The 27,606-nt window shown below is 42.7% G+C and overlaps 1 protein-coding gene and 1 pseudogene across 3 annotated transcripts in view; both read right to left on the reverse strand.

The window, feature by feature from the left end:
• The window catches only part of map7b (microtubule-associated protein 7b), a 103,882-nt gene that overhangs the window by 37,919 nt on the left and 38,357 nt on the right, over window positions 1-27,606 (reverse strand). For both annotated transcript variants that reach the window (XM_080743919.1, XM_080743918.1), the window contains exons 3-7: window positions 20,961-21,038; window positions 19,457-19,620; window positions 13,856-13,973; window positions 5,626-5,748; window positions 450-569 (exon numbers count right to left, since the gene is read on the reverse strand). In XM_080743919.1, coding sequence (XP_080600045.1) covers window positions 450-569; window positions 5,626-5,748; window positions 13,856-13,973; window positions 19,457-19,620; window positions 20,961-21,038 — 603 coding nt within the window. The remainder of the gene's footprint in view (window positions 1-449; window positions 570-5,625; window positions 5,749-13,855; window positions 13,974-19,456; window positions 19,621-20,960; window positions 21,039-27,606) is intronic.
• Window positions 25,686-26,918, reverse strand: LOC308300280 (E3 ubiquitin-protein ligase TRIM39-like; annotated as a pseudogene). Its single transcript has one exon. The product of its transcript is annotated as an E3 ubiquitin-protein ligase TRIM39-like (transcript).

Below are 27,606 nucleotides of genomic sequence, written 5' to 3' on the forward strand. Positions count from 1 at the left end.
AGCACGCAATACTGTAGTGTCCAGCTGATGCAGCCTATAGCCTGTATTTATCCATGTGAATGTGATTTTACTGGTTAAATGGGTTCTTAACATTAATAACTCTAGGATAGAACTGTGTACTTTGCAAATGACCCACCCAGGCCGTTACAATAATACACAATATGAAAGGATGAAGATGAAGGGAAAGATATAAAGACATGAACCTCTCCTTCATTCTGACTGTCATACTCAACAGAACTCAAGATGGCGCTAACGCGGAGGCGGCTGGTGAACATGAAGTGGCCTACAGTAATGCAACCATGTGTGGTGCCAGATACAGGCTGGTGAAGGCTGGTTAATTCTTTAAGTCTGGGACCAAATCTGATTAACTGGACTGGGTCCCCAAATACTGTATGCATGCACACACACACACACATACATGCGTGTGTGCGTGCGTGTGTGTGTGTTACCTGCGGCCTCTCCAGACAGGCTGACAGCGGAGCGGCTTCGGGCCAGGTAGGAGTGAGTAGGCTGCTGTAACCTGTTCACCATCGTATTCTCCCAGGGGGTCAGCGGTAGGCGACGCAGACCTGGACACGCGCACACGCACACACACACACACACACACACACACACACACACACACACACACACACACACACACACACACACACACACACACACACACACACACGCACACACACACACGCAGTTAGACACAGGTTCCAGTAATAGAGGATCTTGTGCGACAGCAGCCGTTATTGGGGAACAAATCGGGGTCTCTCCCTTACTTTCCTTGGTTCACAGGTCTTCTTACCGATATGAATACTATAATGAATGAAGGCTCCGTATTGTTCCATTCTGCTCAGGCAGAGTCATGGCGCTAGGGTATTGTGTCATGTTTTTTTTTTCAGATTTTTTATCCCAGGATTTTTGTAACCCATTTTCTCACCCAGTGCCAATTTGGCTGGCCAGGGGGAGGCAGTATAGAGACCAGGATTACACGAGATGACACGAAACGCTCTCCATTCATTCCCTACGGAAGTCACGTGTATTGACGAGGCAAGCTTGCTTTAAGGTTTCCTTAAAGGGGAAGACCACCCATTTTCAATATTGAACTATGTCATTAATATACCTTAAAAGGAGTTGTGTGGGAATAATAAAAAAGTTCCCCCTCTTCTGTGTTGCCTAGAACTGGAGGATTGATTTTGGGGTTTGTATTGTAAAGTACAATGTGTGATGTCATCAAGTTGTAATTTGCAATACAAACCCCAAAATCAATCCTCCAGTTCTAGGCAACACAGAAGAGGGGGAACCTTTTTATTATTTCCACACAACTCCTCTAAGGTATATGAATGACATAGTTCAATATTGAAAATGGGTGGTCTTCCCCTTTAAGGCTGTCCTTAAGCCACAGAGCAAGCTTGCCTCATCAAAACATGTGATAAACATGTCAATGTGTATTTCCATAGGGAATGAATTGGATGCTGCTTTACCCCTCGCCTTCCCCTAGGTAAAGCACAAAGCATGTGCCTTAAATGTGTGCACCCGGCCTAAGAGTGTAACAAATACTGGTTCATTTGCTACACTAAATGGAACAGAGCCTTCATTGATGGTTATCATTGGTCACACCTGCGAAGGAAGTAAGTAACAGGCCCCAATTATTTCTTTCCAACATAGACTTCTTCGGCGTTGCGACAGCCGCAAGGCAGTCTGGGTAAAACAGGGGTTAAATATTCAAAACGCTGTTTGTTATTGTTTTCAGTCGCCGGTTTTCAAAAAACAATAAACAGAAAAAAAAGAAAAAAAAAGAAAAAAAAGAAAACAATAACAAACAGCATGGCGCCGGAAACCCCTGTTTTACCCAGACTGCCTTGCGGCTGTCGCAACGCCGAAGAAGTCTATGGCCGCTCGTGCATAGAGCCTATTTATTTATTAGACGATGAAGTACAGAGGGACGTCCAGCCATGCACCCAGAAACAGCTGCCATGGTATCATGCAGAGAAACCACAGTTTTTAGATCTGTGGTATTATGTTGCCCTCATGCTTCCCAGAATCATGACAGTTTGTAGATCTGTTGTATTCTGTTGCCTCCATGCTTCACATATATATCATGCATGCCTTATAAGGGCTGACATGTTTCACCTCCACCCGTGTACGTAGCCATGCACCTCCGTCTGCTCATAGCACCGCTCCCCAAACCCTGGGTCGCCACCAGGGGTGTAGTCGTCCCGATTTAAAATGAATCAAACACGGAACTGAAAGTTCCTATGTTTGGACGCTAGTTGCGCTGTTCTTGCACCAGAAGCAACATGTTCTCCATAGGATTCCATTCATTTCCCCCGAACGTTTACATTTGATTTTCTTACATTAATAAACACTGTCATAAATACTTTATGGTTCCTGTCGCTAGTTTAAAGCCTCGTTTCAATCACCAAGATATGCGTTTTGTGAAAATATGGTCCAATTTATGTTATATGTTATAGCAGGGTAGGCTGTAGGAGGGGCTTGTGATCACAGGCTTGTGACGATTCTTCTTCGTGTGCTTTATTTTCGGCAAGCTCAAGACAATGTCCCATGAATCCCTGCGGTTGCACGTGACCGTTGACAGCCAATAGCATTCGAGATGGTATCATTTCTACCAATGAACGTTGATTTCTACAATGATGGCGGCACCCATACAACGGACAAAAAAGCTTCATTTGCGCAGCATAGAAACCAGTGGCTTTCCACCGTCCATATTTTTTCTCCTTTTTTCTAGGAATTAAAAGAAAGAAAAACTAAAGTGTGTGTGTGTGTGTGTGTGTGTGTGTGTGTGTGTGTGTGTGTGTGTGTTTTGTGCAAATTAGTATGTTTTCCATAATGAGTAAATTGTGGGCAATTATCACTTTTTCCCACAAAGGATGAAAACCATCATAACAGAGTTCCCACAAAAACAAAGGGATTATCCTCCGTACATACAGAGGATTAGAGAGAGAGGGGCCATGAGGACCTTGATCCTTATGCTGCTACGTGCACTAGTGCACACACCCCTCACACACACACACGCACGCACGCATGCATGCCCGCACACACATGCACGTGACATGTGACCTCTACGCGTCGCTGACAGACACAGAACAGTTGAATGACCAGTCTTCCATAGATGTTTTGAGCTTGTAGATCTGCTGCTTTGAATGCTTTTTGAATTTGAACCCGGCACAGAGTTATGTCTGGATAGGGACAGAATGGTAAGTTGGTAACTCATACACTCTTAAAGTCAAACATTTGACGTCTGTTCAAATCCGTCCCACAAAGTAAAGTGTTTTCCCCATTGGGAGCGAACATGCGTTGTCAGAACAGTTCCCAGCACCATGCGTTGCCTGAACAGTTCCCCAGCCCCATGCCGTTCCCCGTGCGGCGGTGCGGTGCGCGCTTTCTCGGCTACGTACAACCAACGGAGCCGGAGTGGGCGCGCCTGGCGGGGGGTCTGTGGTGGAGGAGGTGGGGGGCGGGCTTTCCCTGCTGGTGGAGGCGGGGCTTGGACTGAGCTCTGCTAATGGCGGGCGAGGAGGCGGTTCTGAACCGCAGCGCTGTCGAAGGAAACACGTCAACATCCAACAACAATACACAACTTATGACATGGCACACACACGCATTATGATTTAGTCTGAAGGCCTGTCCATACTTTTAACTTTTCGGTCAAAAGGTCCTGGTTCGACTACAAAATGACATCACTCGCGACTTCTGAAAAGCATTAGGCCGAATCAGAGTTCGGAAACGTGCTCGTCGGAAAGTCCAACTCACCGAACATTTCGGAGGTACTATATATTATGGACAGGCCTTTAGTCTTAGTCTTTTAAATAACACATTCAGCATTCAATAAAATTAACACTGACGCACACGCACACAGTATGCGATTCCTGTTCAAGTCCTTTACCCAACTAAAATCATTTGATTAGAAAAGTCAAAGTGAAACCCATAGTAGCTTTGAATGAATGATAAGCCACATACAACGTTCAACCGAGGCTGTACGAAAAACCACTGTCAGACTAACATTGTTATGCCAAATACCTACTGTACATAACTATGCATATGACTATGGGTCCACACTTGTTATTCTATATGTTTTAAGTGTAGCAACAGTTAAAACAGTACATTATAGGTAAACAGTGCTCTTATTTGACATTCCACAGACCAGAAGACAGAGCGCTCTGGCCACGTTCAGGTGTTTACACAGATATCTGGTGTTGTGTTTATAGATGTTCAGGTGTTCAGACAGATATCTGGTATTGTGTTTATAGACGTTCAGGTGTTTAGACAGATATCTGGTGTTGTGTTCATAGACGTTCAGGTGTTTACACAGATATCTGGTGTTGTGTTTATAGATGTTCAGGTGTTTACACAGATATCTGGTGTTGTGTTTATAGACGTTCAGGTGTTTAGACAGATATCTGGTGTTGTGTTCATAGACGTTCAGGTGTTTACACAGATATCTGGTGTTGTGTTTATAGATGTTCAGGTGTTTACACAGATATCTGGTGTTGTGTTTATAGACGTTCAGGTGTTTAGACAGATATCTGGTGTTGTGTTTATAGACAGTTGCTTCGTCCCCTCTCAAACGAGAACTTGCCTGGCCGGTAGTGATGCGCGGGTGATGTTTTTTTCATAACCCGCACGACCCACAACCCGCACGGAACGTGGAAAAGATGATATATCATCTCCACAATAGCTCATCTTTATACGGCTCTTCTAAGTACCCAAAGTTGCTTTACAGAAACGTTTACAGTAGCACGATATTGTCATGGGCTAAATAAACAAACGTGTTGTTCAAATTGGGGTTTAGCCTAAAATACATTCATTCAAAGACGTTCATTCTCTCTAAATCGCCGGGCATCGTCGGGGTAAGCATGGCGGTTTTATGTCAATCACATTTATACAGCACGACAGCGCCTTGCACTTTAAACAGACAGCAAAATCCTGTTGGTTATTGATTAATCACCAGATTGGAGAGATGGGACGACTCGAGGTAAGCGTGGTTGGTTCATTCAGTCAAAAAATCCACCTCACTTGCGAAAGTTGTGTTTCAAATTGTATCCGTTGACTGGCTGGTTATATAACTTAACCGACACAAAGTATTTAGCTATAAACGGACTTGTGTGGATGACAGAGACATATAAGTGAAATCCTGATCAGCGACACGCGCTGAATTGTTTGTGCATCTTCTCTGCTGTGCTCACGTTGTGTCAAATGTTGGCAAGATGTGGTTTGCGGCCCCAACAGAAGCGGAATTGGGACGGTCCTCGCACCAAGGAGCGGAGGAGAAACCTCGCTCCTCTCTGGCGCATTTTAAAACTCGCTCGCTCGTGCTCGTATTCAAATGTTGTATTCTTATTCTTATAGGCCTACTCTTATTAAGAATAAAAGGCAAATAAGAACAGGTGATTATTCTTATTTATTTTTTGCACGTGAGAGTGGTGATAACCCGCCCGGGTGGGGGCACCGGGTCGGCCCGCGCAACACTACTGGCCGGGCAACCTGAAATTAGACTCCACCTGCTCCAAAGTTGTATTTACCGGTCAGGGGCAAGCGGGCAACCCTTAGAGTCATGATCGCCTGAACAGCATTGTTTACCTGGGTCTGTGGAGTGATAATAGTGTGGTTTACCTCGGTCAGGGGAGTGCAGCAGGGTAGCAGAAGAGGAGGACAGTCTCTTGGTGATGACCGCCTGGTGGTCGGTGTGTTTGGACGTTAGGTTCATGGTGGACACGGACCTCCGTTCGGCGCCATCTGCAGGCAGACCAGGAGAAAACACCTCAGCACTAGCGCCCCCCCCGTTCCGGAGGCCAAACAATCGACCCTTTGTCGGCCTTCTGGTTGGTCCCTGACTGACCAACCAGCAGCCTTCTGATTGGTCCCTGACTGACCAACCAGCAGGCTTGGCTTTGGTTCCGCCTTATGGATGTTTACGTTGAATTTGCTAAAACATAATTTTTGCACAACCATTGGCGGGACTTGATGAAGGGTCCATTGCCACCCATTTCAAATGCTATCAATCCATTCAAAGGGAATTTGTCATGTGTAATAAGAGCCTTGAATGGTGAGAGTAGCTGGCATACTGTCTACCCGGTAGGTGTTTGTCATTATTCTGTGGGTTGATAATGGCTTTTGCTATTTTATCCCAGCTACTGCTATTGAAAACGAAACTTAAGCTTAGTAGGTGTTTTGTCATCATTCTGTGGCCGAAAATGTCACGTTGTTTTAGCGCTGGTTCAAATCTGGGGAGGGGAGAAAAATTATAATAATGACATTATTTAAATGTACTTTTCTCCGTGGCAAATATATGATAAGGTTATATGAATATGGGCATTGTATGGCTCAACAGTTTAAAGTTTGTTACAGTTGCTATGGCAACCATAACAACGTGATTTTTTTTTTGTTTATGTTTCTTTAAATTAATTCCCCTCCAATCCACAAAATGCAGCTTCTGGGTGATTCCCCCACGGGATAAATAAAGGAATCTATCTATCAATCAATCAATCAATCAATCAATCAATCAAGTTTATACAACACAGCTTTTTTTTTTTTTGTAATCTTTTTCGAACTTGTTAGAGTCTGTTTAGACACTTCTCTTAATACATGAAGGAGCATGGTAGTCTACTGGTTGAGATGCTTGACCTGCAATCCTTCTACTTTTCCGCAGGGCAGAGGTTCAATTCCCAGAAGGGGTTGTGAATGGAACATAATTATTAGAGCACATAGTTTCCACATTCGCTTTTTTTTGCTCAAAGGGGCTTTTCTAAATATATGTTATATAAATATTGGTCCATAATACGGTTTTATATAGGTTTTACACTAAACAACCACTCGGATATTCATGATTATTCTGTCCAAAGAAATCACAATTTACAATATTATCGCGATAATCCTATCCTAACATCCATTATCCTGGGGAGGAACATTAAACATGCTAATTTAATTGTTTTATTGGCTATATAGACTATTCTATATCATCCCTAGCCCATTGGTTCTCAAAGTGGGGTCCGGGGACCCCCAGGGGTCCTTCAGGGAGTTCCAGGGGATCCCCAGCTAAATGATAGTTAGGAACCAAATGGACCCTTATGGGTCTGTAACTCAGAGAGTGTAACTCAGCTAGCCTACACTCTCCGAGTTCAATTAATATTGATTTTACAATAATAAATGGGGTCATAGAGATTAAATGGGGGGTCCGTACCCTAATGGAAAGGCAAACTGGGGGTCCTTGAAATTAAAATGGTTGGGAAAATCGGCTGAAAAATCTTCTCTTGTGTGTGTCTCCGGCATATCTTTTCAAATGAGGGACGACGGGCCAATAAGTGTCAATTTGGGGGTTCTTGACATGAAATGGTTTGAGAACCACTGATGTACTACTGTACAGGTACATAAGATTAAAACCTATTTTGGTTTGGCTTCCTTCAAACAATGCAACAGCACCAGATTTGAACCAGCTTCCACATAGGGTCTCATTGCAGAAGGCCCCCCCTCAAATCCTGACCTAGAGTTTCATTTGCTTTTTTAAGATCGAAGGGGTCAAATCACGATTTCGGGGTATAAAAAAATACCCTATTTCAACTGCGTAAGCTGAATTAAACATTTTCCCAGATAAAAGACACTTATTCTGACACGCTTTTTGACGCTGAATCCAATGAACCCGGTCTTGTCTCTCTACGACACTCCTAACTCTAAAGGTCAAGGAAAAAGGTCGCTTATGGCTCCAAAATGGGCCTTTTGGCCTTAAAATCAATAAAATATTCAAATAAAATCTGGCTGTTTCAGGCAGGACACGCCTTTCATATTTGAAGTATGCCCGATCCAATGGAATGGGTTTCGGGAATCTCCGACAATTTTAACCCTTTCCTATTGCGAAAAAGACACGAAATTTGCACGCCATGAACACGATTACACATTTTTTCGGATAAAGGACACTTATTCCGACTTACTTTTTGACGCCAAGTCCGTTGGTGCTGGTGCCGTTGTTTGAAAATATTTCGGTCCGTTTCTAACACTTCTAGAAGGGCTAGCTCGGGTTCTAGGGGTCGTAGAGACAAAAGGGTAACAGATTCTTGATCTGCTCACCGAGACGGACGCATTGATGTGTGTGTCATTTCTGAGCGACCCCTAGGGGGCTAACCCTAATTCCAACTAGGGGTACGTTTTACTCCGTACACGAATGTGGTAGAGAGATGATAGACACATCAGCGTGTTCGTATCGCAGAGACGAACAAGCCTATATAACTCTCCTCGCACACAAACACTCCTGTGAGTTGATTGGTAACTTTGGTTTGCTGGCCAAAGGGCTCTAAGGGGTATACACTCTATGACCCTTGTGAAATTGGAGATCCCAGGGATAAGAATGTCGTAGAGGGACATATGAGATATCAAAATGTTCGTCTCGGAAAGCACTACAACATATCTCAAAACGAAGTTCTGATATCTTATCGTCTCTGAGTTATTAAGGCTAAAAGGCTAACCCTAGGCTAACTAGGGTTGGCTTTTATTCACGAACCAATGCATTTCATGGGCTCATCTTTTAGTATGTTTTAGAGCGCATTGAGACGCACGCTTTGATATGTGTTTCGTTTCGTTGCGACATTCGCTGTGTGACGCTAGGGTTAGCATTCTTTTAATTACTATAAAATCACAATAGGATATTTGCCTTACTAATTTCAACCTTAGGGCTAAAATTACGTGTAGTTTTGGATAAAAAATATATCGGAACACCTACTGACCTGGAACTGCCTGAAACACACCAGGAAGTGGCTATTTGAGGCACTTCCGGTTGTTATAAAGACATAAGACTGGTACCATTCAACTCTGCGTCCCAAAATTAGTCTAGGGAAGTGGTAAAATTCCAGGGTTACTTCCGGGAACTGCCTGAAACACACCAGGAAGTGGCTATTTGAGGGACTTCCTGTTGTCGTACAGACCTAAGTCTGGTACCATTCAACTCTGCGTCGCAAAATTAGTCTAGGGGAGTGGTAAAATTCCAGGGTTACTTCCGGGAACTGCCTGAAACACACCAGGAAGTGGCTATTTGAGGCACTTCCGGTTGTTGTATAGACATAAGTCTGGTACCATTCGACTCTGCTTCCCAAAATTAGACTAGGGGAGTGGTAAAAATTCCAGGGTTACTTCCGGGAACTGCCTGAAACACACCAGGAAGTGGCTATTTGAGGCACTTCTGGTTGTCGTACAGACGATGGTGCATCGAAATAAAACCTGCATATTCGGACTTCGCACATGTGATTTGGGGGGGGGGGGGGGGGGTAGCCAGAATCCTGGAGCAGAATAATAAAATGGCGTCTCAAAAATGGCAATGCCTTTGCAAGCAAGCTTGTAGATCTGCTGTTTTCACAACATGTAGCCTATCTGTGGAACTGAGTCAATGTAATGCCGGGGACCCCCATAAGAGAAGATTTTTTCAGCCGATTTTCCCAACCATTTTAATTTCAAGGACCCCTAGTTTGCTTTTCCATTAGGCTACGGACCCCCCATTTAATCTCTATGACCCCATTTATTATTGTAAAATCAATATTAATTGAACTCGGAGAGTGTAGGCTAGCTCTCTGAGTTACAGACCCATAAGGGTCCATTTGGTTCCTAACTATCATTTAGCTGGGGATCCCCTGGAACTCCCTGAAGGACCCCTGGGGTTCCCCGGACCCCACTTTGAGAACCAATGGGCTAGGGATGATATAGAATAGTCTATATAGCCAATAAAACAATTAAATTAGCATGTTTAATGTTCCTCCCCAGGATAATGGATGTTAGGATAGGATTATCGCGATAATATTGTAAATTGTGATTTCTTTGGACAGAATAATCATGAATATCCGAGTGGTTGTTTAGTGTAAAACCTATATAAAACCGTATTATGGACCAATATTTATATAACATATATTTAGAAAAGCCCCTTTGAGCAAAAAAAAGCGAATGTGGAAACTATGTGCTCTAATAATTATGTTCCATTCACAACCCCTTCTGGGAATTGAACCTCTGCCCTGCGGAAAAGTAGAAGGATTGCAGGTCAAGCATCTCAACCAGTAGACTACCATGGTCCTTTGTGTATTAAGAGAAGTGTCTAAACAGACTCTAACAAGTTCGAAAAAGATTACAAAAAAAAAAAAAAGCTGTGTTGTATAAACTTGATTGATTGATTGATTGATTGATTGATAGATAGATAGATTCCTTTATTTATCCCGTGGGGGAATCACCCAGAAGCTGCATTTTGTGGATTGGAGGGGAATTAATTTAAAGAAACATAAACAAAAAGAAATCACGTTGTTATGGTTGCCATAGCAACTGTAACAAACTTTAAACTGTTGAGCCATACAATGCCCATATTCATATAACCTTATCATATATTTGCCACGGAGAAAAGTACATTTAAATAATGTCATTATTATAATTTTTCTCCCCTCCCCAGATTTGAACCAGCGCTAAAACAACGTGACATTTTCGGCCACAGAATGATGACAAAACACCTACTGAGCTTAAGTTTCGTTTTCAATAGCAGTAGCTGGGATAAAATAGCAAAAGCCATTATCAACCCACAGAATAATGACAAACACCTACCGGGTAGACAGTATGCCAGCTACTCTCACCATTCAAGGCTCTTATTACACATGACAAATTCCCTTTGAATGGATTGATAGCATTTGAAGCCGGTGCCATTGCCGGACATAGGGTTAGGGGTATATCCACAAGCTCATGTGTTGCGTTTTTTGCAATGAATAGTGGATTTGTAGAATTGAGCTTGTAGATTCGACTGTAATTCAGCGAGGGTATTTAGTGGACAGGGAAGACAGGGGGGGCTATACTAGAGCCTTGGAGGAGTCAGGTGGGGGGTGGGGTTAGTGGGTTAGTTCTTCTCACTGTTGCTAAACGCAGAAACCTAAAACGCAAACGTTAGTACTGAATGGGTCAGCCCCCTGAGCACACTGTCTAAAATTGTTCTAACAATGGTCTCGAAATGAACATTTTCTAGACGTCTAAACTTAGACTAGACATTGATTAGACCAGTGTTTCTCAACCACTGTGCCTGGGGACCTTTGGTGTGCCCCTGAGAAGGGTTAGGGTTAGGGTGCCCCTTGAAACGGCTTGAAAGCCAGTATTGTATTTATCATTTTAAAAATGATTTAAACTAGTGAAAACAGCCAATCTACAAGCACACAACGCCTCACGGTGCAAGGCGTTGTGTGCTTGTAGATCTGCTGTTTTCACTACTGTTGTGCGACAGCCTTGTATGATGAAGCAGGGCTTTACTTTGCGAAAGAACGTACAAATATGAAACTTGAAAATACAAGGTTTCTTCCCGACAGTGACGATATTTACACCCACGTATTATGTTGGTGTGCCCATGCAGAAAAAAGGTTGAGAAACACTGGATTAGACGTCTAATAGACGTCGGTCTACATATAGACTATACATTTTTTTATTAGACGTCTAAAAACGTTGATGTCTAGACCAGTCTTAGACCAACTGTAGACCTGTGCTCAGTGGGAGATGGTATCTAGTGAGGAGTCTACTCTACATGGTGTGGATGGATGGGAGGCCGTAAGGTTCTTCAGTCTACACAACCACAGTTTTGCTATGCAACAGTCCCGATACGTCACTACTCCTGCCGTTCACACAGGCCTGCCGTAGCGTACGTTCAGCGCTATCGCTAACGTGCTAACGAGGTCCTTACACACAGGGAGCATGGCGGATTAACAGATATTTCACATCACATTGTTCATTTTGACATTGTTTTGAAACAAATACATGTGTTGCTTTATCGCAGCGTAACGTTCACGTTCTGTATGGATGCACTCGGGGCACAAAGACAATGCATTTTCAGGTCAGGATACCCGAGAGAGACCTGGAGTAGAACCGCTGCTCCTTCACTTGGAAAGGAGTCAGCTTAGGTGGTTCGGGCATCTAGTACGGATGCCCCCCGAGCGCCTTCCTAGGAAGGTCCTCGATGCACGTCCCACTGGGAGGAGACCCCGTGGCAGACCTAAGACCAGATGGAAGGATTATATCTCCAAACTGGCCTGGGAACGCCTCGGTATACTCCAAGAGGGAGTGGAGGAAGTTGCTCAGGATAAGGAAATCTGGAAGTCTCAGTTGGAACTGTTACCCCTGCGACCCGATTCCGGATAAGCGGTTGAAGATGGATGGATGGATGGATCGATACCCAGTTTATCCAATCAGAAGAGAGGACTCAAACAGTTTACAGGTGAACTTGAAAGAGATGGAACAAATAGATGAGCAGACAACACAGGAAATGGAACACTATCACATTGAAGCTGATCATTTGGAACTCTCTCCTGACTGGCTGAAATTGGCAACCCACCAGTGATCCTTTTCACCAAAAACATTTCATTTTGACCAAAAAGTAGGCTATCACTTACACCAATACCTTTAATCGCATGAAATGAATGCTCCCGGTGAGTAACGGACCTTCAGAGTTAGCGTACAGTCACACTGCTAACGCCAGCGCTCTAAGGCTAGCTGGCTAACTGCTAACGCCAGCGCTCTAAGGCTAGCTGGCTAACTGCTAACGCCAGCGCTGTAAAGCTATCTGGCTAACTCCTAACGTCAACACTCTAAAGCTAGATGGCTAACTGCTAACGCCAGTGCTCTAAAGCTAGTTGGCTAACTGCTAACGCCAGCGTTCTACAGATAGCTGGCTAACTGCTAATGCCAGCGCTCTACAGCTAGCTGGCTAACTGCTAACGCCAGCGTTCTACAGCTAGCTGGCTAACTAACGTATATCATATTCACATTGGGAGGACATCCCGTGTCCGCGGTACGGACTGAAAGTGCCGCGCTCCAGACCCGCTAGGTCCAGGGGATAGAGGAAATCCGACTCGACAAAACCTGGACCGGAGTGGAAGACATGAGGATTGAGGGTGTGAGAGAGAGCAAGTTTTATTGAGAGAATGGGAGAGAAAGAGAAGGAAAGAGAGAGAGAGAGCAAATAGATTTTCAAGAATATCAAAAACAGCTCATTTACAGAGCTTGTAGATCTGCTGTTTTCAATATTTTTCACCAATGTATTTCCCAATAGCAGTACCAGTGTTTAAAAATAGAAAAGGAGCTTCTCGATGATTCAATTAATGTGTGCATGTACCTTGGTGTATCAGGTAGGCTTGCCACGATTCACTCAACTCACGATACTATTCAAATCACGATTTAAAGGTGATACACCATGCATTTAAAAAGTATTTATGTCATATTGTTTATGTCCCAAAAACGTTTTTCAAAAGGTTTGAGGCTAAATTACCACTCCTGAATAGAGAGCCTCTCTCATTTTGAATGGCTCTCAGAGCATTTTCAGCTGCAGTACCACATTTGGCCTGAACTGCGCCACCCCCCCCAAAATCGTTTTGGAAAAAAAAAAAAAAAAAATTTGAAAAAAAGAAATTCATGGTGTATCACCTTTAAGGTTCACGATTTCACGATTTTTTTTAACACAAAATTATTTTCCACAGAAATTACAGAAAAATCTTGGTCTTAAATTATTATTTCTCTTAACCCTCCCTCCCCCCCAAGGCAGCTATTAATCTCATATGTACTACATTTTCATAACATTTATTTAACTACATTGCAAAAGTAGCACACTTTTCATGTAAAAGTACTTGCTTTCTTATTGTTTAGAACCTAGCTAAAAAAAAGGAATACATTTTTTTTTTTTTATAAATCGATTTGAATCGTGAGATAGATTTTTTTCATAAATCCTTGCATGCCTAGTATCAGGGTGTACTATGTGTGTATACTATGTGTGTGTTTATGTGTTAGGTGTATCAGAGTGTGCGTGTGCGTGTACCTTGGTGTGTGTTAGGTGTATCAGAGTGTGTGTATGTGCATGTACCTGTGTGTGTGTTAGGTGTATCAGGGTGTAACACTCCTCCCCAGGACCATCGGTTTGTCTTGTTTCGTCCTCTCTGGCTCTTCTCCATCGTTCTCCTGATCACTGCCTCGTGACGCAGCTGGAACGCGCACACACACACACACACACACACACACACACACACACACACACACACACACACACACACACACACACACACACACACACACACACACACTTATTTATTTATTTATAAATTTATGTGGGAGGGACTAAACAGAATGGAAGATACTGAAGAAAGCCAATAAAACCTACATTTAAGCCTATTTAGAAATGCTCCATAACAATGCGTTCCATCCATTGTTTCCTGTCAGTCTACTTCACAATAGAACCGTGTTATACAAAATGTAATGCCTCAAATCTTAACACTTATGGTGCCATCAATTAAATCTCTTTGAAGTCCTAGTTGCCATGGTTTCCATAGACTTCCGTGTAATTCATAGTGCACGGATTGTGCACGCCCATGCCTAGATCATGCACCACGTGTGTGCACGCTGTTAACAGCTTTCAAACAAAAAAATCCGCTTGGAAATCCGTTCAGACATTTATGCGATAGCAGCCATTATGTTTTCTTCAAATGTAAACAAACATGGCTGCCATGTTTGAAAGATGGGGTTGGTATGGCGGTTAAACATGCAATATCGCGATAAAGCCTAATACATTTTTTGAGGTAAAAAAAACACAATAAAAAAAAAAAAGAAAACTCTGGGTTGGCACAGGGGGGAGTACCAATACAAACTCGGGAAACTCGGGATCGGCAACAGACAGGTTAAGTGCCATGAAAAAGTACAAAACTATGGCAACACCTCTTTAAGGCTTTATCAGAGTCTGAGGTGAAGAGCCATCACCTCAACTTTTAGGTGATCAGCTATCACCTAAAAATGTGATGGCCATCATAGTCACAGACTCACGGTGAAGTCCTATCACCACGCCTCTGTGCCTCTGAAACCAGGGGGCACACCGATTGGTCAAGATCGACCAGCTTGTAGATCCGCTATTTCCACATTTTCCCTCAGTCATTTCTTTGTATATTTAGGTTATGTGTCATATCTGCCATGTGCAACTTCAAAGCCTAAAAGCCAAACCGAAATGTAATTTGTCAACGACAAAAAGACAATTAAATTATTTGAGTGACAATTAATGTAGTCATGTCAAATGTCATAATATTCGTGACAGCCCTAGGTGCACTGTGTATCACTGTACTGTCCATGCGCGTGCGTGTCAGTGTACTGTATGTGTGTTTGTGCACAAAATGAACAACCGTACCGCGATAGAAGCAGGCATTCCAAAGTTCAAACTCCAAACCAAGACAAGGAGAGGCGACAACGTGTAATGTTTACCCAGCATTAATCTGTGTGATCCTAATCACACAGAGGGTCTTACACTTTATCTGGGTCAAGGACCCCCAAGTTAATATGTCGTTTAGGGATGGGACGATATGAAAATGTCATGTTATTGTGACCAAAGAAATCGCGATTTACGATATTATCGGGATAATCAAAATGTCCCAAACATCCATTATCCTGGGGCAGAACATGTGCCAGAAATGAGCAGATCTACAAGCTCACAACGTGTCGCGACGCGTTGTGAGCTTGTAGGTCGGCTATTTTTTGGCAAATACATTTGGTAGAGTGAAAAAAAGGCTATATCAAGTACGAATATTATAAGTACCTTTTACCAATTACAGAGGGTTTAACTCTTTGAGTGCCACCCCTTTCACCACTAGAGGGCGCCCAGTGGCCATAGAAAATCCCATAGAGATATGCTGGTATATGCAGAAGCCCTGCAGCCATGACTTGCCTGAACACTTTCCTTTGTGCATGTACAGGAAGAGGATGAAGTTAGCTTGAAGTTAGCTATTGGCTACCAAGCATTTTAGAAGCCTTATTTTCGTCAACTTAGCCATGATTAAACCTTGCACACCTCATGCATGGGAAAAAAACAGAGAAGAATGAGCTCTAAAAAATCCAATGCAATCCTGGATTGCATTGGAGTGGATTTGTGCAGTTTGTTCACAGCTTTCAAACAAAAAAATCCGATTGGAAATCCGTTCAGGCATTCTTGAGATAATCGCCATTATGTTTTACATGTTATGTAAACAAACATGGCTGCCCTGTATGTTAGATGGGGTTGTATGGGGGTGGAACATGCAAAATCGCGATTGAAATCATGTTCACTAGATTTGATGGGGTCCAAAAAAAAATTTTAAAAAAAAAATGTTTCAATTTTTTTTTTTTTTTTTTTTAATATCCCGAACATGTTCGGGATAGGCACTCTGGTATGCGATAATATATCCCGAACTAATTCGGGATAGGCACTCAATGAGTTAAGTGGTACCGGATATAAAGCTCGAATTGGTGAATTGATCCCAGTGCATGACGGAGGACGATATCATGATAAATTAAATCTCCGTGAAACGATTATTGTGAGAATTTTTTTATCACGATAAACCATAGGGATGCGGTATCGGTATTTGCAGTATCGGCACTCGCCCCGATACCGGCCTATTTTGCTGTACTCGTATACTGGTCCGATATTGCTCACGGCAGCACCAGATACCATGAACAGTGTTTTCACCTTCTCTCACTCAACAACATAATTATTTAAAGCATTTTATTTTGGAGCGGCACACACTATTTAAGCACTTGTACAGAAACCTAACTTACAGTATCGGTATTCGGTATCGGCAAGTACTCAAATTAAGTACTCGTACTTGTACTTGGTCAGCAAAAAAGTGGTATCGGGACATCCTTAATAAACGATAATATCGCGTATCGTCCCATCCCTAATGTAGATGGCTACCGTAACGGACCCCCTCCAGCTGAAAGGATTTAGAGCCAGAGTTCATTGTCAAGGGTTGCCCAAACGGCGACCACAGGAATGTGGACTTCAGCCTAGTGTGAGATGAAGATTTGATGCTGTCGTTTAATGCGTGAATTCCTTCACCAGCTGCCATTATCACCCCAATAAATAACAGGCCTGACACACTTCATAGTATTTAGGGCTATCACAATTAGGACATTTTACATGATGATTAACTGTCACTAAAATAACTGCGTTTAACAATTTCATTGTATTTTTGTCGTTGACAATTACATTTCCGTTTGGCTTGTAGGCTTTGAAGTTGCACATGGCAGATATGGCACATAACCTAAATACACAAAGAAATTAAGACATATTTGACTACTTTACACTTTAAAAAGAACATTGATAGCGGAAATAGCAGATCTACAATGCGGTACATCGCGACGCGTTGTGAGCGTGTAGATTGGCTGTTGTAGATCGGCTATTTCCACATGTTTCACCAAGTAAACAATTTTGGCTATTATCATAAAATAATTGAGATTATGTCAAATAATTGCGATTAGGCGATTATGTAATAATTGTGACAGCCCTAATAGTATTCCCAGCAAGCACGGTCAGGACCTGGACCAATCAGTGACGTCTCCATTGGGGCCAGATCAAGTCAAACCATGACTAGTCAGATCTGGCCCAGAATATTACCTGATTTCAACCAATATAAATCCTGCCCACGAAAACGGACGTCCTGGATTAATCAGAGAGGGTCCGATCGAGGCCAGATAAATATCATAACTAGTCAGATATGTCCCAGAATATAACCTTACATGCTCATATTTCAACTAAAATGACAAACAATAACAATAATCCTATAGCCAATATGACGTCCTGGTAATGACGTCAAGCTAGATTATCCCCATATGGTCTGTGATCTGGCCTGGTTCGTTTTCATGACGTCATCATGATGTCATTTGGCTTGCAGGGTTCTAGCAGGGTTCTAACTTGACTTAAGTCCTGTTTGGCATTCAAAACATGGAAAAAAGCAGATCTACAAGCTCATAGGGCGGCGCCGAATGCTGCGCTATGAGCTTGTAGATCTGTTGAAAAATAATGACATTTTGACATAATGAAAATTTTCTCTATATATATATATAAAGCATAAAATAATGGTTAAAGTGGTTCAAATCTAACGCGACGGGATATTTCACTTAAAAAAAAAAAAAGTTTTTGTTATTTTAGCATCTTATCAGGCTTTTATGAACACCCTGAACAGTTTTTAATGTGCTTGATTCAATATTTAGATATTTGATGTAAATGTTATCAGGCCCTCCTCCTGCAGGACGCCTCCCCATACACACCCATTGTAACTTCATTTTAACCATGATAGATTCATTAAAAACACCCATTATTTTTTTCTGGATACTCATACTACCCTCCTAATACGTGACAAGGCCCTGTATTTTTTATAACTTTTTTCATTTATTTGTATTAATTATTTGGGAAAATAGAAAAAAAAAATCTATTCAATGAAAAAATATTACAAATAAATGAAAAAAGTTATAAAAAAAACACGGTCTGCTCACGTATTAGGAGGGTATTATGAGTCACCAGAAAAAAGCAATTGTGTTTTTAATAAATCTATCATGATTAAAATGGAGTTTGAAGTTACAATGGGTGTGTATGGGGGGCCCCCTTCTGAGGAGGGGACTGATGGCATTTACATCAAATATCTAATTACTGAATGAAGCAAATTAAAAACTGTTCAGGGTGTTCATAAAAGCCTAATTAGACGATAAAATGACCAAACATTTTTTTTTTTTTTTAAGTGAAATACAGTGCCAAACGACTTTTAGATCAACATTCTTACTATGGGCTTCCCTGCCAGACGACTTAAATCGACTTTGACTTAGAAAAAAAAATATATATATATATATATATATATTTTTTTTTGGGACCCCATTAAATCTAGTAAACATGATTTCAATCGCGATGTTGCATGTTCCACCCCCATACAACCCCAGGGCAGCCATCTTTGTTTACATAACATGTAAAACATAATGGCTATTATCTCAAGAATGCCTGAACGGATTTCCAATCTTTTTTTTTTTTTGAAAGCTGTGAACAGCCTGCACAAACATGGTGCATGATCTGTGCATGGGCGTGCATGATCTGTGCATGATCTGTGCACTATAAATTACATGGAAGTCTATGGAGAGGGCTGGCACTATTGCCACTCGAGGGCATTTTTAATTGGCAGTAAGTGAGTTAACCCATTTAGGCCTAGAATTATTGAATGCTTTAACCAGTGAAAAATAGCAGATATACAAGCTCACAGCAAGTTTGTAGATCTGCTATTTTTGAAAAAGTTGTGAAAATGTGCAAATCTTTGAATATAATGTATTTTCAAAGCGAACGTTTGTAACTCAAATTTTGCTTCTGGGGGGTCCCTGGGACTAAATATTTTGAGACGGGGGTCCGTGGCCAAATACATATCATTTTGGGGGTCCTTGACATGAAAAGGTTTGAGAACCACTGACATGGTAGTCTCTCAAGAACAGAATAACTGAGCTCCAGTTAAGTGAAAAGGACCTTTTCTTTGACGATGGCTGGCCAGATTGCTGACATGGAAACATAGGTTTTTCAAAAAAAAACATAGAAGGATTCAAAAGACACTTATAGAATCGGGTCAAAATTCAAGCTCGCAGCGCGGCACTCGGTGCCGCGCTGTGAGCTTGTAGATCTGCTATTTTTCAATAGTTTCACCTTATCCTCCTCTAGTTTCAGTCTCCTCTTCTCGTCCACGGCGGCTCTCCTCTTGTCCTCCTTCATCCTCTGTTCCTCCAGCCTCCTCTTCCTCTCCGAGAGTGTCTTCTCATAGTGCTGCCGTGCACGCTCCTCACGCTCCTGCCACGCTGCCTCCCTGAGCGCTGTGCACGCGCACACACACACACACACACACACACACACACACACACACACACACGCACACGCACACACACGCACACGCACACACACACAATATATATTTACATCACTTGTGGAGACATTACATAAGACTTCATTTTTATGCAAGTCCTGTAGCCTTACCCTAACCTCTATCCCTAAACCTAACCCCTTACCCTAACCCTTTCCCGAACTAATTCGGGAAAGGCACTAAAGTTAAATAAACACCCGAAGGCCTTACCGAAGCACTGGGAAAAAATTTCGAGCAGTCCGTCGGCCGCGATCTGTTTACATCAGCGCGCGAGAGCATCGCGCCGCCGATTTTTGCCATTGAATCCAATGCATCCTCGGATCTTTGAAGCTCTTTTTCTCTGATCTATGCTTTTATGGAAGAGAACAACCTTTATTCACGGCTAAATCGCCGAAAATTGTGCTTCTAACACTAGTGTTAGCCTATAGGTAATGGAAGCTAACTCCATCCGGCTCACGTTCATGTCACGCACGAACGTCATCTTGTGCGTCGCGGCTGCACAGGGCTTGCGCATAATACAGCGGAGCCCTATGGGGCTTGTTCTGGTCACTCAGCAGACTCTGTCGCCATCTGGTGGCATCGCATGTGTAAATGAATGCCCATATATGGAGATCCCCAATGATGTCATCGAAATACATCACTGGCCAGATGGCCAAAACCAGACCCATTGATAGAGAGTGTTACGACACTTACGTCAAATCCCATTGTAAGCGTGGAAAGTATAGTGGAAAGCTAGCTTAGCCTAGCTTACTGGAGCCTGTTCTCATTCTTAGCAAGCCTTTGCTGCTCTTCAGCCCTGTCTGCCTCCATTTTAACCGAGGCATTTTCACTCGCTGGTAAGTAGACTAAATCACGTCTTTTCCACCCTTTTTCACGCATTCACGGGCCTCTCCAAGGTAGACAACATCACCAAAAGGGTGAAAAAGACGTTATTTAGTCTACCAGCGAGTGAAAATGCCTCGGTTATAATGGGGGCGGACGGGGCTGAAGAGCAGCAGAGGCTCGCTAAGAATGAGAACAGGCTCCATGTGACGCCACTTCCGGTCTGCGGCAAGATCAAAGCATGTCACCACTCTGCTTACACTGCTCTGGGCAACACATGGCGTGACCTCGCCCTTTTGGGGCGTCTTACTGGTAGTCTGGAAACCTAAATATTTTGTCATACTTTATTTTCCATTTTCAATACTTTTCAAGACCTGGAAAAGTATGAAATGATATTCGATACTTTCCATACTTGCGTAGGAACCATGTGGATTAAGAGTGTCTGCTAAATGCTTAAACTGTAAATCGTACCGTTCTGCTTGTCTCTCTCATCTCGTCTCTCCCTGGCCAGCCTCTGTCTCTCGTCCATCTTGTTGTACAGCAACGAGTCTGCAGCACAAATGACACAAACAACAAAATACAAACCATTAAAGCAATAGTTCATCAAATTATAGTGCAGAAGATGGATAGATGGTTGTTCTCAACTTGTGGGTCGGGACCCCCGAATTATTTTGGGGGGTCCCCAGATGATTTACTTAACATGCAACATTGTTTTCTCACTCAACAGTAAACAAACCAACATAAAGTTTAGCACAGTCCCTGCCAAAAATAACCCTTTCTATGAAGCTCCCTGCCAGGCCCGATAATCCAGAGAATTTAATAAGCTTTAATTAAAAAACTAAAATAATCGAAAACTGGAACTAAAAAAGCGGAACTAAAAAAGCGGAACTAAACCTCTCTGAACGGTTTCTTCAGGACCCATTTGATCGCTGCACCATTACCATGGCAACCGGAGGCAGCCATCCGTCCGAGCCATGGGATGGTTCCATTCCCTCACTGTTTATACAACACGGGAACTAGTTCTTGAACGGATGGTCGGATTTTCTAACTTTTTAACCCATTTAGGCCTAGGATTATTGAATGCTTTAACCATTGAAAAATAGCAGATATACAAGCTCACAGCACGGCACCGAGTGCCGCACTGCGAGCTTGTAGATCTGCTATTTTTTGAAAAAGTTGTGAAAATGTGTGCAAATCTTTGAATATATGTATTTTTAAAGCGACCGTTTGTAACAAAAAATGTACTTCTGGGGGTGGTCCCTGGAACTAGATATTTTGAGATGGGGGTACGTGGCCAAATAAATATCAGTTTGGGGGTCCTTTACATGAAAAGGTTTGAGAACCACTGACATAGTAGTCTCTCAAGAACAGACTAACTGAGCTGCATTTAAAGTGATAGTTCACCTATTTTTGACATAAAGCTGTGTGAAATACTTGCCATTAAAACAGTGGTTAAACATGTATTAATTGATTACCAGAGTCCCGTGGTCAGAGTTCTGGTCAGTTTTAGCTGAATATTAAGTAGTTCCAATGGGTTGGGGGCCATTTGGCGAGACCCAATCATTGAAAATAGATGAATCCACAAACCTAGCGTCATTTGTATTGTTGGCATATTTCTACCATACAGAGCGATGTTTCGTTCTGATCAGCTGACTGCAAAGCACCTTGTTTTGGGGAAATACGTTGCAGCGGCGTAGTGATACTGGACACAAAAAATAGTACCATGTGACAGAGGGGTCAAAGTTGAACGAACGTTGGTCTATTTGGTAGAAATAGGTCAACAATACAAATGACGCTAGTTTTGTGGATTCATCTATTTTTAATGATTGGGTCTTGAGCCCCTGCCAAATCACCGGAACTACTTTATATTCATCTAAAACTGACCAGAACTCTGACCACGGGACTCTGGTAATGGATTAATACATTCGTAACCACTATTTAAATGGCAAGTATTTCACACAGCTTCATGTCAAAAATAGGTGAACTATCACTTTAAGTGAAAAGGACCTTTTCTTTGACAATGGCTGGCCAGATTGCTGACATAGAAACATAGGGTTTTTCAAAAAACTTTAGAAGGATTCAAAAGACACTTATAGAATCGGGTCAAAATTCAAATTTTCACAATGTTTCTAAAATAGCAGATCTACAAGCTCGCAGCGCGACACTCGGTGCCGCACTGTGAGTATTTATTTGTATATCTGCTATTTTTCAATAGCATAAAATAACGATACACAATATGTGTACCCGTTCTGAATGGGTTAAAAATTCCATTGATTGTAATACTTTACGGTAGTTAAAAACATTAAAAAAGTATTTTTAAAATATATTCATTGAAGCCTAATATGTATAGATTGCTTAAACATATACTGTAGCTTTCAATTAAATAATTAGAATCAATGGAAAGCTGTCCTGTAAAATATTTAAGAATGTCACTTACGCCCTTTTTGCTCCAAGCCCTCGCACTGATATAGCCCACCAATGACAGAAAGTCATCTTCTTTTGTCTTTTAACATTTTTAACGATTTTTGGGACCCATTTGTTTCACCCAGTGTCAATTGTCTAATGTAATCCGGGGCTCTGTTCTCCCTCTGCCAACATGGGGAGAACACGTTATTTCAACCAGTTCCTTTGCCCTCCATCAGGCGCCGCGGCTGGCCAGGGGGAGGCAGTATAGAGACCAGGATTCAAACTACTGAAAAATAGCAGATCTACAAGCTCACAGCGTGAAGCCATTTTCACTGCTTCTTAAACATTTTTTTTCTTTCTCTACTAATTTATGGAAATGATTCAAATTTTTGCAACCAAAACATAATTTCTTTTTTCTTTTTTTATGCATTTATTTTAGACTCAGAAGCCAGTATCTTTCAAATGGACGGCCGCGGTCGGACAATGAATATTTTCAGATTCCACAAGACCAGTGGAAGTCTGTTGAAAGCTCCCGTGCACGGATATAAGCGACTATAAAATATTAAGGGATTTTTCAAAGGTGTGTAAAAAATCAAACCTTGGTTCGAAGTGAAGCGGTGGACAGATAAAACCTCCATTCTGAATGTATTTGGAGAGCCGGTATGACAGTTGGTATAATAGGTTGAAGGCCAAATTATCATGTGAAGCTTGACCAATCCTCAAAGTATCCATTCATCTGACCGGGAGGGACACCGCACACATATTCTGGATGTACAGGACTAAAGCCTATTCATTCTGAACTGAAATGACCATTATGGACATGGGACACACATTACGACACCTATTCATTCTGGACTGATATTTTGCACGTACGGGACAGGAAAACCTGTTCATTCTGGCCTGGAGTGACCATATATGGACATAAGGTAACGGAAATTCTGTTTTTGAAAAAGCCTGTTCATTCTGGACTGAAATGACCATATATGGGCGTGATACACACAAAGCCATTCATTGGAAGCGGTTTCCACCGCTTCAAAAACACAGTTAATGAAAATAAAACATCACCAGTAAGACTCCCTAATCGGGAGATAAGCGACCGTTGGTCGCTTATCTCCACAAATAGGCCAAAAGTTTGTTTTACCAATTATCAAGACATACGGGCAGTTGACAGTTTGCCATGGTTACTCATTGAAGTTGAATCTCCATATATGGAGATAACCTACGCATCACACTAAGTCTGACCTCACCAGCCCATATTTGGGCATGAGCAACTTATGTCTCCATATATGGAGATATGATGACATCACACAGTCCTCAGCCGATGATGTGGCGTGATGTCATACAATACACAAACAAGCCCTACAGTATAAAGGGGCAATTCTTGCCAGGAAAGAAGCATTTCTTCGACTCAGACCTTATCGCCAGGGTTGGCTTATAGCAGCTGTCGGTAGGACCATATATGGATTCTGTTAGTGTGGATCTCCTAACAGGGCATCATCTGGGATACAATCCCTTTTATGCCCATATATGGAGATCCCTAACAGAATCCCTTTCATGCCCATATATGGAGATCCCTAACAGCATCCCTTTTATGCCCATATATGGAGATCACTAACAGCTAACAGAATCCCTTTTATGCCCATATATGGAGATCCCTAACAGAATCCCTTTTATGCCCATATATGGAGATCCCTAACAGAATCCCTTTTATGCCCATATATGGAGATCCCTAACAGAATCCCTTTTATGCCCATATATGGAGATCCCTAACAGCATCCCTTTTATGCCCATATATGGAGATCACTAACAGCTAACAGAATCCCTTTTATGCCCATATATGGAGATCCCTAACAGAATCCCTTTTATGCCCATATATGGAGATCCCTAACAGAATCCCTTTTATGCCCATATATGGAGATCCCTAACAGAATCCCTTTTATGCCCATATATGGAGATCCCTAACAGAATCCCTTTTATGCCCATATATGGAGATCCCTAACAGAATCCCTTGTATGCCCATATATGGAGATCCCTAACAGAATCCCTTTTATGCCCATATATGGAGATCCCTAACAGAATCCCTTTTATGCCCATATATTATGGAGAAATCCCTGCTCTGAGTATCTGACATCAGTGTGATGTCACCTGTTTATGCCCATATATGGATATCCCTGCTCTGCGTATCTGGTTGCTATGGTAAACAGTTGGTTGCTAGGGTAAAAAACATGGTTGCTATGGTAAACAGTTGGTTGCTAGGGTAAACAGTTGGTTGCTAGGGTAAAACCATGGTTGCTAAGGTGGTTGCTAACGTACACTAACAGACCAGCAACAACAGACTGTTGCCACAGCAACATACACAAAGGTTTGTGTACACATGTGGTGTGATGTCATACTGATGCGGAGATATGAGCAGGGCAAAGGTGTGACGTGTGAAGTGTCACCGACGGACGGACGGACGGACGGACGGACGGCCGGTGGAGGTTTTCATAGTAAACTGCTCCCTCACGGTCGCAACAAGGATGCAACTGTGACGTATCATCAGTGATGTAGCCTGGGGTCGACGGGTGTTTCGGGTCTCGCAACATCATACACCCTCGCCCAGGTGACCCAGCCAGGGTTGATCAAGTCCCGACTTACGTCCCAGTAGCTATCCACGATCAGTCCCATTAGGGAAAGACAGGGTCACTCAATGTGCTGCACCGGAACTACTCTGCCGGGATTGGGGGTACTATTCTGGCGCGTGGAAGAACTAGAATCATTTATTTCCGAATAATTTATGCTGGGAGAACATCATGTTTTCCTTCTTTTTGAAGTTGGAGGGGACATGTTCCTTCCGTCCCCACCAAGACCAGCGTCCATGTTGACAGGAGAGATGATCAGAGGAGTAGAGTTTCTACCACCAGCATTAAGACCAGGACAGAAGAATGGATAGAGTTTCTCAGTGAAGGAGCAGCCAGTGAAAGAGTAGAGATGAACTCTGGCCTCCACATCATAAAAGGAGACCAGACCCTCCTAATAATCCACAAACACTCCCACTTTCTGGACCTGCTCTCTTACAGTAAGGAGGACTTCAGGGACTGCCTTAGCCTCGTACTCGTTTCCATTCCACAACCCTATAGTCCAGTAACCTTCATCAGGACACATATAGATGTCTCCCTTCCTGTTGATGGACTCTATGACCACACCTAGTTCCCACCTAGTCTTCCCTTTAACCTGAACCTCATAGTAAAACCTTCCTGAGGAGAAGCTTTGTTTTCCTAAGACACTGACCCATGGAGAGAATCTCTTTGGGTTGTCTGGGACATCCTTCCATATGTCTCCATCACTCACTTGTTTTCCATCCTCAGACAGGATGAGAGTGCGATGAGCTGTATCAGGGTCCAGAGTCACATCCACTGCATATTTCTGGATCCTCCTCAGCTCAACATCACACAGCTTCTTCTTCATCTCTTGACTGAGTGTCTTCTCCAGCTGAGCCACAGCTGTCCTCACAGTCCCCACAAATGAAAACTGATGGACATTGACCTTTGTCCAGTCCTTGAGGGGTGGAGGGGTGTTGATGGATGTGATGGTAAAGTTCTGGAGGAGGTGGAGGTGGTCTTCAGTGTGGGAGAGCTGCTTCAGCTCAGAGCTCCTCTTCTCTAACTGAGTTATTTCCTTTTGCAGATCTTTGATGAAGCCGTCAGCCTGTTTCTCAGTTGTTTTCTGCTTCTCTTCAATCACACCAATGAGCTCAGCCTGGCTCCTCTCAATACAGCTGATCAGAGCAGTGAAGACCTGCACACTTCCTGCTATCACTGTGTCTGCATCTTTCCTACTGAGCTCTACTGAGTGTTTGACCTCCTGAATCTTTACTTGTCTCTCCTGGACCATCTGCTGGATTTCATCCTCTGTCTTTGCTTCGAATTCCACTTTCCACTTGAGATCCCTGAACTGATGAACCAACTCAGAAATCAAAGTATTCACAGATACTTTTGGTCTCTTAGAGAACCTTTCTTTTACACAATGGACACTGACACACATCACTAGTGTCCCAGTAATGTGTGATGCAGCTTCTGCAGAAGTTGTGTCCACATGGAGTGCAGATTGGATCAGTGAACACATCCAGACAGACAGCACAACGTAAAAGCTCTTCTGACAGCAGACCGCTAGCAGACGCCATTTTTACACCGAGGTTAAAAGTGTTCCTCACTCTCTGGAATAAAGGTATCTATCTACTCTGTGTCACCAACTTTTAAGTCAAGCAGACCGGAATCTGACATCATCAAATATGATGTCAGTCCACATGGCTCCATACTGACCAATCAGAGCTCTCCTTTTGAATAAACCATGTCACACCTATGTCACAAACCATGTCCATATATGGAGATCCCTGATGTCATCAGTATATGCCCATTTACAAGCATGCTGATATGCCCATATATGGAGGTATCTGTATCTGTCAGTCCCTGCTTTTTTGCACATAAAAGGAGATCCCTGATGTCCAGAGGAGAAGATTAGGGGGTGGCAGTGGGGGTGGCAGTGGCTCAGGGGTAGAGAAGCCATCATTCCCGAAGGGTTGCAGGTTCGATCCCTGGGTCCCACCCAGAGTGAGTGAGCACCATTGTTTCCTGACACCATGTGACCACACATTGAGGTTAAATGGTAAATGGTGCATTTATAGAGAAACTTTATCCAAGGTTCTTTACATAGATTACATTCTCTCACGCAC

Source organism: Nannobrachium achirus (assembly GCF_963921795.1).
Source record: "Nannobrachium achirus genome assembly, chromosome: 16".
Lineage (NCBI taxonomy): Eukaryota > Metazoa > Chordata > Actinopteri > Myctophiformes > Myctophidae > Nannobrachium > Nannobrachium achirus.